The following is a 17,288-nucleotide window of genomic DNA, read 5'->3' on the forward strand; positions in this document are numbered from 1 at the left end:
TATCAAGGCCGTTATTACGGCCATAGGTGGTTGTTCTGGGTACTGATTTCTCAGGATCTATGCACCCAAATTGCGCGAAAATGTAATCACATGTCAGTTCTAGTATAATATATTTGTCCAATGAATACCCGCTTATCATCTGCATTTCTTCTTGGTGTAGCAATTTTAATGGCCATTACTGTAGTTTCTCAGCAAAACTTTTACTTTCCACAAAAAAATTGAAAACCACTGTTTTGGGATTTGTGTGTATTCTCCACACAGTCTTTCTCAATCTGTATAGCGAAAATTATTTTAAAAAATTACTTTTTCACTTCTTGTATTCTGATATCACTGCCTGATAACAAAGTGGTTTACCTTTCGCTATTGCCCATAGTTGTTGCCTTATTTGGAAACTTATTAAAACACAGTGCCTATTCTGAAAAGTTTGCAGTAACAATGTAGTCACTGGCCAGTTTACATTTGGTGCATTGTGTCATACAGTACTGCATACCTAACGTAGCTAACGTCTTACAGTTGTTTATGATGCAAGAGGACCAACCATACCTTTTTCCAGTCTTGATTAAATACGTGACATATTTGGAAGTTGTCCAAAACGAGACTGCCAGTGACACAGTACACAAGAAGCTGAAATGTGGCGATCCTTTGGCCATGCCATCTTTCTCCCCCTCGTTAATTACGCATTTCCTGCAGCTACGTGGTGAACCATCAGGGCGAGTAATTATAGGTAAGACAGGGAATGACTGTTTGCCGCTAGCAATAATAGTTGTGGCATTAGGTTTTTCTGTGTCGGTGAGGATGGCAGGGAGGCGTGCCGAGGACGGCAGACGTGAAAGCAAGAGCCGTAGGCTCTTCTAGGAAAGCTTCTGGGCTTCTACAAAAGCGTGAACGCTTTGCTTGTGAGCGCATGCGGTGGCATTCCGCCACAAAGTCGGCCCACGGTGGCGGCCCGGTCTTCTTGTTCTATTTAAAGAGAATTAAAATTACAAGAAAAGAGTGCACGGTATGGTAAACTGGTATTCTGGTTCACATACGTTGAGTATGTGGAATGTGAGTTTTTGTTATGTTCCTCAATAGCATTATTGTTTCAATGTTCTTTACCCACTCAGTTAGTATCCTTGTATTACTTTCACATGAAAACAGGACGAAAAAACTGGAATACTTTGGCGCGTCTCGCACATTGTCATCTCTTCTCAACTTGACGCGTTAGTTAAAACGTCTTATCGCCTTTCATTCAGATCAAAAGCCTGAGTTGTCGCATCACTTTTCAAACTTGCATGATGTTCGTCGTTTCTACCATTGTAATCAACTCTTTGGTTTCCCATGGAGGCTGAATTGTCGAAAAACAGTGTAACACCTAGCGATAAAGCCTGTTGCTCCACCCTTTTCCGAAGAGATGTGACAGAAAATCCAAAGAGATTATGGTCCTGTGTGAAGTACGCCAGCGGCAAAACCCAAACGATACCTTCACTGCGTGATGACAGTGGCAATGTTACCGATGACACCGCATCGCAATACTACAGAAGAGGGCTGACAAGCGTAGTTCTAGCAGTCTGTTTAGTAGACCTGTTGCATTCTTTCACCGAAGAAGACACAGTACATATTCCAGAATTCGAATCAAGATGAGCTGCTAACATTAGTAATTTTAACATAAAATAGACTTTTAACTGTCATAGGCAAAAATTCATCAAGGATTCCCAGCTTCGTATCACGAATAAAATACTCCTTTTTCATATTATTTTATTACAAATCCCATTTTTGTGAGAATGCATGTTGTGTGTTCCTCTCGAACATATTCGAGAAGAACAGACGCCACTCATTTATAAAACAGAGTCGCCTCGAAGGGCTATGAATCCACCACCTTCAGTACGAATGCACAGTCTCGTTCGACCTCCTGCAGGAATCTCTAAGTAGCGTTAAACCCAACCTTCCTTTGTTCCCTTTCAAAGTTGAAGCATGGAGGACATGGACGGGGACTACAGATAGGTGGCGCTGAGTGGGAGTGCGGGTCGGCCGAGGGGCGTTCCGAGGTAGTTCCTCGCAATGGCGGTAAACAGTGTGTCCGGTTGGCGCAGTGGTTAACGTAGCTGCCTGGTCAGCCGGAGGTCCCGGGTTCGAGTCACGGTGCGACACACTTTTTCATTTGTTGCCGTTGATTCCGCATAAAATCCCGATGATTCCTTCCTTTTCCTTTCTCCCCCTCCACTTTCAGTTTACACAAAATACCATTTATTTGTCTTAAATTACTTCTTAACTGGATAATCTGTATACAGCATTGTCATAGATAATAATCATGACCACTGCTGTAGTCTATTATCCCTACTCGTAGTACAAGTTGACTTTTCTAAACGAAAGTACTTTCCGAAACGACAAACATATTTGTCATTTTCGTCTTGATCTGTGATTTACCTATTGTTAAAAATGGCTCAAGTGGCTCTGAGCGCAATGGAACACTTAACTTCTGAGGTCATCAGTCCCCTAGACCTAGAACTACTTAAACCCAACCAACCTAAAGACATCACACACATCCATGCGCGAGGCAGGATTCGAACCTGCGACCGTAGCAGCAGCGCGCTTCCGGACTGAAGCGCCCAGAACCGCTCGGCCACAGCGGCCGGCACCTATTGTTAGCACGACCTAATGTGCTTACTGTAACTGAAAACGTTTGCGGACTAGATATATTACACATAGATGCAGATATATTAAATGAAAATCTTTAGACTGCCACTGGTAGGCCGTCATCACCGAGTCAATACTGATAGTGAAAGAGAGGGAGAATGTTATCGTAACGTCATTGTTGTGCCGCCATTGTGGCTGCCTCGTAGTTATGTATGTTCCTCGCGCACGATCGTAGACTGTATACTTCCTTGATGATAAGTAGCCACGAATATATTGAAACCAAAAACCCGTGCGAAACTTGCACACTTCTATAGTGTTAAACAATGACAGTATTTGGAAAAAGTCTAGTCGTTTACGTAAGAATGGCTGTGGGAATGAAGAGAAAACATCTTTAAAATAAACCGAACGACGTGAAATAATAATCATGAATTTGTGATATGTACTTGTACATACATTTCCATTCACATAATTTTCAACAAAATTATTTACAGAGCATTACAACACTTCGGTGTAAACGATATTTGTGATAAGGATGTAATCTTCTAGTACTTTTAGTTTCTCATTTTCTGTATGGGATACAAAAATGGTAGCTGATTCAGCTACTCTTGAAAAGGCTACATGTAATCGCCCGTGAGTAAAGCCGGGGTATGGAAAATGCAGTCCTGCTCTTTGAAGCGTTTGTCTCTGTGACAACTTCTAATTTTTTTGTAGAGAACTGTCTTCGTGCTAATTGAAAAGGCATGTTTGGTTCAGATGATTTTAAGTTTAACCGTGGTATTACAACAGTTTTTCCGGTGTCAGTCAGCTGAGCATTAATTGTAAACAGAGGACCCCTGTGAAACTTTCACACTTTCCAGTTGTAAATAATGACGGTATTTGGAATATGTTTAGTCGTTGGGATAATGTTAGTTATTGACAATAACAATTATTTTGTCGTTTCGGAAAGTGTATTCGCTTAGAAAAGTCAGCTTGTACGAGAGGCAGAGATAATGTATTGCCGCAGTTGTCACAGTTACTATCTATGACAACGCTGTATGCAAATTATCCAGTTAATAAGTACTTAAAAAAATAAAAGGTATTTTGTAATAAGGTAATATGAGAAGGAGGTCTCTCGTTAGCGATTAATAAGTCAGCTTCGTAAAATATATCTGGGCGTCCATGACACCCTTTCTCCTATGGTAGTTAGAAGTCTCTTATGTTAAAATTTTCCACAAACAATAAGTTTTAGCGCAAAATCAGTATGCAATATCAGAAGCCGGTTAAAAAATATTTCTAACAAAATCTCATTTATCCCTGTACGATTAGTATGTGCTGAGAAAAAGGGATGTTGACTTAAGTAATAATACATCTGATTTTAACTGATTCGCGAGCTTTCCTTCTGCTTGGTGACCAAAATCAAACTGGCTCTAAAAATATTTACACTGATAAGCCAAAACATTACGACCACTGCCGACCGCGACGCTGGTGGCCTTGCTGGAAGTTGACGAGGTAACGAAAGGATGTAAGTCGAGCAGACACGGACGGTGTATCACCCTCGCGAAGGTGTGGGCTGCAAATGGCAAATACATTGAAATAAGCGATTTTGACTAAAGGCAGATTATTATTACGCAGATCATATGAATGAGTATCTCGAAAACCGCGAAGCAGATCGAATATTCATGTGGTACTGTCGTAAGTATTTACGGAAAGAGGTAAAAGGACAGTGAAAGTACCACTAGGCGTTAAATGGCTGGACGTCTACGACTCTTTACAGAACGTGGTGTTCGGAGGCTTGTCTGCTCTGTAAAGTAGGACTGATGGTGACCTGTGGCATCCCTGCCGGAAGAGCATAATGGTGGTGCACGCACAACTGTTTTGGAGCTACCATTCAGGGTACACTGTCGAATATGAGGGTCCGCAGCAGACCACCCCTGCGTATTCACATGTTGACCCAACGACATCGTCAATTACGATTGCAGTGGGAGGACCATAGGGATTCGACCGTCGATCGATAGAAACGTGTCGACTCTTCGGGTGAATCACACTTTTGCTACACTAGGTCAATGGTCGTCTCCACAAACGCCGTCATCGAGGTGAAGGGCGGCTCGAAACGAGCAGCGCGCAGGCTTGTGGTAGCAGTATTGTGGTATTGGAGACTTTCTCCCGCGCTTGCGTGGGACCTGTAGTTGTGAGACACGCTGACAGCTGCAGACTACCTACAGGGTGTTTCAAAAATGACCGGTATATTTGAAACGGCAATAAAAACTAAACGAGCAGCGATAGAAATACACCGTTTGTTGCAATATGCTTGGGACAACAGTACATTTTCAGGCGGACAAACTTTCGAAATTACAGTAGTTACAATTTTCAACAACAGATGGCGCTGCAAGTGATGTGAAAGATATAGAAGACAACGCAGTCTGTGGGTGCGCCATTCTGTACGTCGTCTTTCTGCTGTAAGCGTGTGCTGTTCACAACGTGCAAGTGTGCTGTAGACAACATGGTTTATTCCTTAGAACAGAGGATTTTTCTGGTGTTGGAATTCCACCGCCTAGAACACAGTGTTGTTGCAACAAGACGAAGTTTTCAACGGAGGTTTAATGTAACCAAAGGACCGAAAAGCGATACAATAAAGGATCTGTTTGAAAAATTTCAACGGACTGGGAACGTGACGGATGAACGTGCTGGAAAGGTAGGGCGACCGCGTACGGCAACCACAGAGGGCAACGCGCAGCTAGTGCAGCGGGTAATCCAACAGCGGCCTCGGGTTTCCGTTCGCCGTGTTGCAGCTGCGGTCCAAATGACGCCAACGTCCACGTATCGTCTCATGCGCCAGAGTTTACACCTCTATCCATACAAAATTCAAACACGGCAACCCCTCAGCGCCGCTACCATTGCTGCACGAGAGACATTCGCTAACGATATAGTGCACAGGATTGATGACGGCGATATGCATGTGGGCAGCATTTGGTTTACTGACGAAGCTTATTTTTACCTGGACGGCTTCGTCAATAAACAGAACTGGCGAATATGGGGAACCGAAAAGCCCCATGTTGCAGTCCCATCGTCCCTGCATCCTCAAAAAGTACTGGTCTGGGCCGCCATTTCTTCCAAAGGAATCATTGGCCCATTTTTCAGATCCGAAACGATTACTGCATCACGCTATCTGGACATTCTTCGTGAATTTGTGGCGGTACAAACTGCCTTAGACAACACTGCGAACACCTCGTGGTTTATGCAAGATGGTGCCCGGCCACATCGCACGGCCGACGTCTTTAATTTCCTGAATGAATATTTCGATGATCGTGTGATTGCTTTGGGCTATCCGAAACATACAGGAGGCGGCGTGGATTGGCCTCCCTATTCGCCAGACATGAACGCCTGTGACTTGTTTCTGTGGGGACACTTGAAAGACCGGGTGTACCGCCAGAATCCAGAAACAATTGAACAGCTGAAGCAGTACATCTCATCTGCATGTGAAGCCATTCCGCCAGACACGTTGTCAAAGGTTTCGGGTAATTTCATTCAGAGACTACGCCATATTATTGCTACGCATGGTGGATATGTGGAAAATATCGTACTATAGAGTTTCCCCGACCGCAGCGCCATCTGTTGTTGAAAATTGTAACTACTGTAATTTCGAAAGTCTGTCTGCCTGAAAATGTACTGTTGTCCCAAGCATATTGCAACAAACGGTGTATTTCTATCGCAGCTCGTTTAGTTTTTATTGCCGTTTCAAATATACCGGTCATTTTTGAAACACCCTGTATATCCCTTCATGCTTGATGTTTTCTCCAATGGTGATCTCATCTTTCAGCAGTACTGTTGTCCGTGTCTTGGAGCCAGAACAGTGCTACAGTGATTTGAAGAGCATTATAGTGCAATCACGGTGATGTCTCGGCGATCAAATTTACCTGATGTAAATTCTATGGCACCCTTCTGGGTCGCAATCCGGCGCTGTCACCGCTTACGCAAATCAGCGGCCGTTATTTACTCGAGTTACCTGAGCTGTGCGTAAACATCAATTGCCACATAGCTGCACAAACCTACCAACAAATTGTCTGCTCCCCGCTACGTAAGAGTCAGTGGTGTATTTCGTTCCAAAGACGGACAAACAAGCTATTAAGCATGTGGTCATAAATCTTTCGGCTCATCAGTGTATGAGAGAGACGCGGAACTGACCCTTGTTAATGAACATACTTACGGATGTGCATGAGCTAAAGCGCCCAGACGGACTGTCACGTATTGAATTCTGCCAGTGGTTTATGAGAGAAATGGAATAGCGAATTGTAATCAGGACTTTCAAATGCTCAGTTTTTCATTTATTCAGATGAGGCCTGGTTCAGCTAGTCAGGGTATGTGAATTCGCAGCACACGCGTCATTGTGTAACAGAAAATTCTCAACATTATTTTGAAACTCAAAAGATTGGTGTTTGGTGCACAGTCTGGTGTTCACATCGTAACACGATTCTTTCAACAGACTGTTAATGCTAACAGGTACGTCCAGAAACTGTTTAATCCATATGTCAATCAACTCACAAAAGATATACTACTGAACGGATATTTCCAGCAAGACGGAGCAACAGCACACACAGTGTTGACAAGCTTGTCACAAGTACGTGTGGTGTTCGGTGAGCAGAGAACAGTCAGCAGAGACAGTGTTTTCTCCTGGCCACCTCGATCGCCGGATCCCTCTCCCTGTGGTTTTTACGTGTGGTTGACGCACATGAATGGTCAGGTGTACTCAGATAATCCTCACACACTGGGAGACCTACGCCAGAACAACGAAAAATCCCTCCGGCAGAGCCACTACACGCGTCTAACGCCTTGATAAATCGACCACAGCGCTGCAATGATGTCAACTGTGGCCATTTCCTGTATCTTCTCTGATGATGAGACAAAACGAATCAGGTTTACTGTAAAGATTTTCCGGACCAGTTCTATTTTGCCCACCCTGTGTAAATTTTACTATGACTGTACAAGAACTCTATTGACAAAATTTCAGAAGTTTTTCAGGGACATCTTCTGAATTTCTTGGTGTAAGGAACCCAAGGTCTCTGTCGTCTCGTTACAGAACTATTGCAATTCGTTTGGTTTCTTGCGCCAATCAGCTATGTATCTGTTATTGCACTGAAACTAGTGCACAACAGCACAAACGTTGACGGAATGCACTGTGTGTGCCTGTTTCCATTGGCTCACGGTACCTCTTGTTGACAATATTAATGCCCTCTGTAATTCGTTGCCTTCAAGATTGCATTCAGTACTGCTCGGTTCTACCTAGGGTTTTATCTTCCGGCAATGTTAGCTGAGCGTTAACAGCGATACACAGCAGTACTGTGAATACGTTTACTGATGTAGGGTTGACCGATAAGCAACTCGTGTATGGGTTCACTGAAAGCAATGGGAAAGTATCACAATGGAGCGAGCTATGCCAAACTGTTCACACAGTGACGGCAATCACATCATAACCCAGTGTTTCGTCGGAAGGTTGTTGCATTACTATGTGTTGTGCTTTTACGTACTGGTTATTGCATATTACAGGTTTATTCACTGCTGTGCAGGTATTTTCACAGAAACAACGGCGACTGCGGTAACAAAAAGCGAATAAAACTTAATTACGTTATTACTCTGTAACGAGTTACTGGAGACCGTCGGTCGTTGATACAATATTCAGAAGCTATCCCTAAACGACCTTGGAAAATTTCATGGTCGAGTTCTGGTTCACCCTGTGTATTAGTAAAGTTCTTCTTGGTGCTCTGTTACCGCAGATACGACTCTTTGTTTTAAAACTGTGTGACGTTCGTGCTCTTTAATGCCTTCTCTTACTATCACCCTCAGTTTCGTTTAAATATACTTTGCCACAGACATATGTTGGTTCATACGAGGTGCGACAATAAAATAATGAGACTGATTTTCTTTGCAAGATGTGGCAACCCTGCAGGCTTGCGTAGGCACAATGTCTTTGACCTTTGTCTATAAGCTACTTCTAGTCCAAGCGGCACATCGATGCAATTGCTCAGTCGTGAGTTGTGCTATAATAAGTTAACCCATGTTTGTGTCTCTCGTCACGGAAATGGAACCGCATAATACTGCGCAAAGGTATGCCATTTCTTTTTGCCTTAAATTGTGTGAAAACGTGACGACAACCTACAATAAGCTTCAGAAGGCTTTTGGAGAGGAGGTTATATCAAGAGCTCAAGTTTTCGTTGGCATAAAATGTTTAGTGAAGGCAGAACGAATGATGAAGATGAAGACCGCAGTGGACGACCATCAACCTCAAGGACGAATGTCAACTTGGCGAGGGTACTTGAACTCGTACGATCTGATCGAAGATTATCCGTGAAAATGATTGCAGAATAACTTAACATCAATCGAGAAACGGTTCGTCTAATAATAACTGAAAGTCTTGGTATGAGAAACATTAGTGCAAATATAGTTCTCAAAAATATCACACCAGAACAGCGAGAAACACGGAAAAATGTGGCAGCCGATCTGTTAGAGCAAACGGAAATCAACCCAGAATTGTTGAGCCTTGTTATCACTGGTGATGAAAGTTGGTTTTTTCCGTACGATCCAGAGACAAAATGCCAAAGTTCGCAATGGTGCTCAAAGGGATCACCCAGACTAAAAATAGCTCGCATGTCAAAGTCAAAAGTAAAATGCATGCTTGTATGCTTCTTTGATTCCAAGGGAATTGTTCATAAAGAGTGGATGCCTCCTGGACAAACGTTTAACCAATATTACTACAAAGAAATTTTAGAAAGTCTTCGTAAAAAATTTCTTCGTGTCCGTGCCAATATGGATGACAATTGGATTCTGCATCATGATAATGCGCCATCCCATACTGCTCTGTCAGTACAGCAATTTTTAACCTCAAAACAAATTTCCGTACTACCACAGCCACCTTATTCACCAGATATCGCTCCGTGCGACTTTTTTCTGTTTCCAATAGTCAAAACGGTGGTCACGGGACACTATTTTCAAACAACACAAGATGTTCAAAAAGCTGTGACGAGGGTCTTGGAGGATATTACAGAAGATGAGTTCCAGAAATGTTACCATCAATGGCAGAAGCGCTGGAAAAAGTGTGTGCAATCAGAAGGGAACTGCTTTGAAGGAGACAACACAAAACTTGAATAAAACGGTAAGCAATTTTTTTTTCACTTCAGACTCCTTACTTTATTGTCGCACATCGTATACCCCGGCAATTTGGAGGCGATTATTCAAGGCCGCTGTAGGTTGGAAAAAATCCAATATTTTGTGTTGACTGAAAAATGTAATCCTAATATTCTTTCAAATTATTGCCTGTGCGGTCGGTTACTCCAGTAACAAACGGTAACCTCGAATAGTGAGAGGGACGTTCCTCGTTCTTATGCCTTGCATTTTACGTGAACAGTTATCAGGAACGTACGACAGGACACAACAACATTAATATTTTGATAGCATTACCTCTCGCTTCCACTATCTGCTGTCAATATTTACTCGGTGTCGAAGGCTTGCTAATAGCAGGCTTAAGATTTTTACCCCTTATCTCCAGTTCTCCGGAAAAGAGCGTGCAAACAGACACTGAACTGGTTTCCGAAACCAGAAGAATCTTTAAGATCATAGCAAAGGGATCAAAATGTCGAACATTCTAGAAGATCGAAGAGAAATATGACACAACTTTTCAACTCGGAAGATTCTGCCATCAAGGAAAACGGCCACAAACCCTTGCAGACTTATATAATTCACGAACTTGCAGATGTTAAAATAGCACTGTTCGAAATGTGAATCTGATTCAGTAAGGATGGTGTTAAGGATCAGATTTTTCCGAAACTGCTTCATAGCCTGATTACTAAAAATCTATCCAAGTTAGGCTACAAAATCAATTCAAATTACAACCGGAGCATGAAAATTTGCAAGTAACTGAAACAAACACCGGTGATTGAGAATTTAATAAGTGCTTCTTCATCTAGTTTCTGTGCCGTAGTGAAAGATGTGTGTAATTTTTCTGAGAGCTGAGTCAGCTGGCTGCTGTGAGAACGCAAGGGCTGCAGGGGTAGAGTACTACACAGGTCGTGAAACGGTTCTTCTGCGAAAAGGCAGAGTCGCTGTCAGGTATTCTCTGGGCGACGACCGCTCTTTGGGATGGTCATGGCGCTCCAATATCGACAATAGCAGGAGGCAGCAGACCAAACTCGGAAAGTTGTGAATTGACACTGTGAGAAATAACGCTCTAAGAAGATAGGATGCAAGGGGGTGGGGAAATCATGAGAGAGACTGACAGAGAGTAATCTGCTGGACGCAAAGGAGGTCAGGGGTAACTGACGTATGAGTTTTGTAAGGGGGCTCAGGATTGGGTCACCAAAATTAATTTTATAGCGAGAATGAAAACTTGCGAATGACCCATGTGCAGCTACTATCATTGGGAAATACGTGAAACCAAACTCATAGTGGGAGAGAATTACCGCTTTCTAACAGCATTATAAGAGTGAAATGTGTATTACTCGTTAATCAGAACAGATACTTTATGAGGTGGAGATCGCTAGTATTTTTACAGGTTTTAATTGTACAAAACACCGACTGGCTGACGAGAACCTGGTGCTGGAGGAATCATCGAAATTTTTGGGAGGAGAAGATATGAACGCTTCGTCTTAGAGCTCCAGAGAGTGAAGACCTGTTCTCCGTCTGCACTTCCAGCGGGCGACGGTAAGGGTGATGGTCGTTTTAAGACTCTGTCTCAGGGCCAATCACAGATGCTGGGCCCCAGGACTTGTAGTTTTTGGCTACCACTGCGTCCATTCTCTGAGTCTGAGTTTTACAACGACGCTAAGTGTGTGCAGCATTTGTGCACGACGAAACAAAGCAGACGCGAAGTTCGTTGTTTCAAGTTAGGGTCCTGCTTTTCTGAATTAATTCACGCACGCTGTTAGCTGAGTTCAACATTAGGCAACGATACTTAATTCAGCAATCATTGGGGGTGCATTTGGAGACAACAAATTATACGAGATGATTAGTATTTCCATTCCAATTCCACCCCACTGTGCCAAGGCAATGTTCAATGTCTGGGTTAAGTTCATGCGTTTTAGCAATAATCAGGACTTTATTGTGACGTTTATTTTCATTCCATAGTCTGATTAATCCCATTTTATTATTTCTTTGCGAGCTATGGTACCCATATTTCATGTAAAATTGAGCTATCCCGGTTCAAGATCAGACATTCAATAATGTGTGTTAATATTCCACATGATCTTATGGGGAGAGGTCTACTCACTATAAAGGCCACCAGGTTCAGATCTTGATAGCATCACAGGAGTATACTTAAACCTCAGCTGTAGAGAGTGAGCTCCAGGGTGATCAGATATGACCTGTTTGAAGGAGCCATCCTGGCACTCTCATGGCGTAATTTAGAGATACGACGGTATACCTGCAATCGGGACGTACTTTGCCATCCTCGTGCTCCCTCTCCGACGACCTCGACTGCGCATGAAATCGCGGACTCGCGTCTTCCGCGGTGTGGAGCGGTTTGTTGAGTACTGACCTGTGGTCTGAGAGGCGGCCGCTCCTCTTGCTTGGCTTGGACGTCATCCTGAGGACAGCAGGCGCCGGCTTCCTTCTGTTTGGCCTCGTCCTGTGGACAGAGAAACACACGTCAGAAAGTACAAGCGCCCACTCTGCCGCTGCCAGCGCTAGCGCTCGTGAAGCTGCGACCGCACGAGTAGGTTTCATTTCGCGTCTCGCCTTCGGCGACCGTGAATTCGCAGCAGGAAGTTCTGATCTTTCTTGCGGAACCGGTAGCGCTGTGGTTAGATAGAGTGGTTAACGTTATATCAAGGTCAAAGTGATTGTAGACAAAACATCTCCGCTCAGTATTGCGTGACTGCCATTTGCTACAGGAGCGCTAAATATCCCTGGCACTTAATGTTTTACGAAGGACTGTATGATTAGAAACAAATACGAAAACACATGTTGCTGTTGCTCATTAGTTCTATGTTTTGCGATAATTATCGAGACAAAGTGTAAAATACAAAATATTTTCTTTCGGAAACAGTTTTTTTGTATTGTTACCACCATTTTTTCCTCAGCTCATACATGAATTACAGTTAGTACGAAACATTACAAGGAAATGAGCAAAATTCTCCATCGTTTAGAAACTGGAGATGATGAACGAACATGTGTGAGAGATCTGAGATAACAGGTTGTTCCTTTGTACTCATTTTTACGATGTAGTAGACTGAAGAGGTCATTTTTCAGTCTATGGATAACCTGCAGAAGATCTCGTCCAGTTCTTCATCTTAGAGACAAAGACGAGTGGGAAATAGTAAATAAAATCGCTGATGATGTCTCAAGGACATAACATGGCGAATATACACAGACACGGCGGTATAACAGAACACTGCACTGCAACACACACGAAGCACGTAAGACAGCACTTCCAGTTCGTATATCAACACACACAGCAGTACCGAAACACACACTCAAACAGCAAACACTTTCACCAACACGTACCACAGACAACCTTACACAACATCCAAAACAATTAAACTCTATCAGAATAAACAGTGTAACTGTTCCAGCTGAAGTATAAACAGCAGGAATATCCATCCCGCTGTCATTACACTGCTATTGGAATGTAACATTTGTAACTGAACGCTTAGTATCTAAGCAACATAACAGGTAAAATTCAAGACACACAATGTAGGAAATGAAGATTAATTAATAACCCCAAGAAATAAGATACTTTACACACACACTGCTGCAATCTCCACAATGTACATAATAGTTATAGTGTTTTTGTAAATAGTGTTTAGAAATATTAATCCGTAGATTAAAATGTAGCGAACCGTGACTGCAAGGCTCAAAGTAGTTCAGAGGCTTTCAGACCGGGATGACTCAGATAGAGTAACATTTCTCTCTTCCCCCTTTTTCCCTCTTTCCTATCATCTATAATCATATGTACCTAAAATTTGAATATTTTTTGTGCTTTTTCTTTCAACTTCTAATGTATTTTTAACGTATTATTACTTCAATTGTAATTGCTGAAAACAATAATTGCTCTTTGTAATGCGGAATATGTTCTGTAATGTACATGAAAAGCTGTAAAATGAACGACCTGTTGTAAAACGTAAGGCAACAGGCGTCTAAATGAGCGATAAATCAGATCAAATCAAATCAAATTAGTTCTTCATCTGACCGCATATAAATGAAACCTCAAGGCTTCCATTATATTCATTCTCGTTATTGAATTTCACCCAAACAAAAGTTATACGTAACGTGAGAACAGTATGCATTTATTATCTGTAAACCAGCAAATGAATGTACTATGTTCATACGCAACTCAGTATCGCTTCTCTTTATTAGTGTAAATATCCGTTGCATCGCGCTCTGTCCTCTCACTGACAACACGTACCGAACTCTTCTATCCTCCTTAAGGACAGGAGCAATCTCATCAACATAGGAGCTATATTAAATCCTTTTTTTTCATGAGTTAATTATTCCAGGTGGATTCTATCGGTTCACTGCGTGCCCACTGTAATAATGCCGCACAGGAAAGTGAATTACTGAAGCTAGACTCGCCGTCTCTATTGCTTTTAGATTCCATATGAAAAAAATTGTTTGTTATTTTTAGATAGGAACTACAATGTTACCTAAGTAAGGAAACACTGAATAACTTAAGGTGTTTCGTGTGCGAATTAACACAGAAAAATCAGTAACAACCTGATGATATAGAAAATTAAATTTGAAAGAATTACAAGCTTCTTTGCGTGGACATCATCCGCAGCAAGCGCAGAAATTTTCATTTTGTCAATAACAACCGCCTTTTTCTTGCAGAAATGTGTTTTGTTGTCCAGATACGTTTCGCCTTTTATTTTAAGGCATCTTAGTAGAAATATACGCTCTTGTTTTGATATGTGATATTGTTAAATTTTAAAACAGTTTACGTCTTGTTTTTTACCTAAATAAGTGATTACTTACAGTTATTCGAGTTTGTGGTTAGCATCTGCGTTTTCTCTCATCTGGTCACATGCTGGAGGTCGCACTATAACTTCACTTATGAAACATAAGCGGAATTTCATGTCACGAACGAACTTTTTTCTTCAAAATTTTCATGCTCTTTGCGCTAATTGCTGTCGAGCACTATTACTATTCTGTCACTAGTTGCAGATTTGTGTGTGTGTGAGTGTGTGTGTTTAATAGAGAGAGAAATGTTTTTATTTTTCGTATTACTCTAGATTCCACTGAAAATACTTTAAAGTAAAAAGCGAAACGCATCTGGAACAAACAAAGTACTTTGTAGCAAGGAAAGCGCGGTTTTTATTTACAAAACAAATAGAGAAGTAATTAATTGTGTTTACTTTTGCTAGTAATGTTCCAGTAAAGACGGAAGAGGCAGAAAATGCTGTATTACTTTTCCAGGTCATTTTTGTGATGCTTCGATATACTTGCAGTAACATAAAATTACATTTTCCAAGTTGTGACATAGCTAGTAATCTCCTTCCTCATCGGAAATTTTCCTTCACAGGATACGCCGCTTCATGTCTGTGAACTACAGGAAGTAACAACGCATAATATGAGTAAGCGTGGTAGAAGGGGACGCGTCGTCAGTTTTGTGCGTGCTGCAAGTCTGGTACATTGTTAGGTGATACTCAATCACTGAAATAATTAAAGTAAAGGTGTGGTTTCGTTACGGGCCAAAGCGTTGCCTTGCCCACGAATGATAAATCATCAGTGTCAAACAAAATACTCAACAATTTCCATAACTGGTTGATGTCGTTGGACATCTCATAAAGAAAAGGAAGACATACGGTACTGTTACTATACTACAGTCGAGGATAGAAGATCTCTGACAATTGGCAGTTGACAGCTTTCAAGTGCTAAATGTAAAAGATTACCAGTCAGTACTGACTAAAAACTTTTGTCGCCAAGAACTTAGACAGCATCAAAGCAATACTCTAGTAACGTCCACAAAACACCAGAGGCAACAGGAGACGCGCAATCCAACCGCACAAAGCCCACTCCAGCTTTCACGGATATTCTCTGGGCGAAAGGACACAGCAACTAAAAGTGAAAAATTTGAGTGGGTACAAAAAGCGTGCAATAGTATTAAGAAGTGCTACTGCAAGTACGAGGGTCACTCCAAAAGAAATGCACACTTTTTTTTAAAATCCATCTTTTATTCTACATGTTTGAAAGTTTTACAGTGTGTAGATACATCCTTCAGGAACAATATTGTCATTTCTCCACATAATTTCCGTCCCTCTCAAGTGCCTTACGCCATCTTGGAACCAGCGCCTGTGTACCTGTACGGTAAAATTCTGGACCAACCTGTTGGAGCCACTGTTTGGCAGCGTGCACAAGGGAGTCATCATCTTCAAACCTTGTTCCACGAAGAGAGACTTCCAGTTTCTCAAAAAGATGATAGTCACAAGGAGCCAGGTCAGGACTGTAAGGCGGGTGTTTCAGTGTTGTCCATCCGAGTTTCGTGACCGCTTCCATGGTTATTTGACTGACATGTGGCCGTGTATTGTCGTGCAACAGCAAAACATTCTGCTTTTGCCGATGCGGTCGAACACAATTCAGTCGAGCTTGAAGTTTCTTCAGTGTCGTCACATATGCATCAGAATTTATGGTGGTTCCACTTGGCATGATGTCCACAAGCAATCGAAAACCACCATAGCCATAACTTTTCCAGCAGAAGGTGTGGTTTTGAATTTTTTTTTTCTTGGGTGAATTTGCATGATGCCACTCCATTGATTGCCTCTTCGTCTTTTTCAACCTCTTGTGGATGTTTCCCACTGTCTGGTTTTCACAGCACAGGAATGCTATGACAGAACGTTGCTTCTGACGAACGTCAAGTGTAGCAGCCATCTTGAAGACATGCTGTGACGGCGCCACTCACGGGAACAGGTTGAACTAAGTTTGAAAACAAGCGGGAAGGATGTATCTACACAATTTGAAATCTTTCACACATGCAGAATGAAAACTGTATTTTTACAAAAATAGTGTGCATTTCTTTTGGAGTGACCCTCGTAGCCGGCCGGCGTGGCCGAGCGGTTCTAGGCGCTACAGTCTGGAACCGCGTGACCGCCAAGGTCGCAGGTTCGAATCCTGCCTCAGGAGTGGATGTGTGTGATGTCCTTAGGTTAGTTAGGTTTAAGTAGTTCTAAGTTCTATGGGACTGATGACCTCAGAAGTTAAGTCCCATAGTGCTCGGAGCCATTTTTTTGACCCTCGTAAATAATGGCGGGGATTGTAATACGTATATGGAAGTAATATAAGAACGAAGACAGATCAGACAGTGAGCATTTCTGACGATCGTATTATTTGGTATTGATTTGCTATGCTTGATTAGGGCGTAGTTTAACAGCGAAGGTTAGTAGGCAAAAATTACGATGGGGTTGGCCAATTCCTTGATTGAAGAAACCATTCCAGTAGTGATCTGAAAAGCGTGATTTGTGTCTACCAGGGAAACCAGAATCACGATGGGAGGATGAAGCTTGAATTGATGGTTCTCTGGAGCACGAGTCCGCTATTTCAGCATTGCAACGCCTCACCCCGTCCCTGATGCTGACTGTTCTATGCGCTGTCTGAATGACGCTTATACAACAGCTTACCAAACACCGGAGCACCTATGTTCCCTCTGGAAACATACAAGGCGGCGCGCTTCCGGCTGGGCTACAGCAGTACCGAAGCTTTGCGCAAGCAGAGTGCCG

At 42.4% G+C, this 17,288-nt stretch overlaps 1 protein-coding gene across 1 annotated transcript in view; it reads right to left on the minus strand.

Moving 5' to 3' along the window:
- LOC124791989 (facilitated trehalose transporter Tret1-2 homolog) overlaps positions 1–17,288 on the minus strand; it is a 336,711-nt gene that overhangs the window by 40,704 nt on the left and 278,719 nt on the right. Inside the window, exon 2 of the mRNA XM_047257902.1 lies at positions 12,116–12,205. Within this exon, the coding sequence (XP_047113858.1) occupies positions 12,116–12,205 (90 nt within the window). The remainder of the gene's footprint in view (positions 1–12,115; positions 12,206–17,288) is intronic.

Source organism: Schistocerca piceifrons, chromosome 1 (assembly GCF_021461385.2).
Source record: "Schistocerca piceifrons isolate TAMUIC-IGC-003096 chromosome 1, iqSchPice1.1, whole genome shotgun sequence".
In the NCBI taxonomy this organism is placed as follows: Eukaryota; Metazoa; Arthropoda; class Insecta; order Orthoptera; family Acrididae; genus Schistocerca; species Schistocerca piceifrons.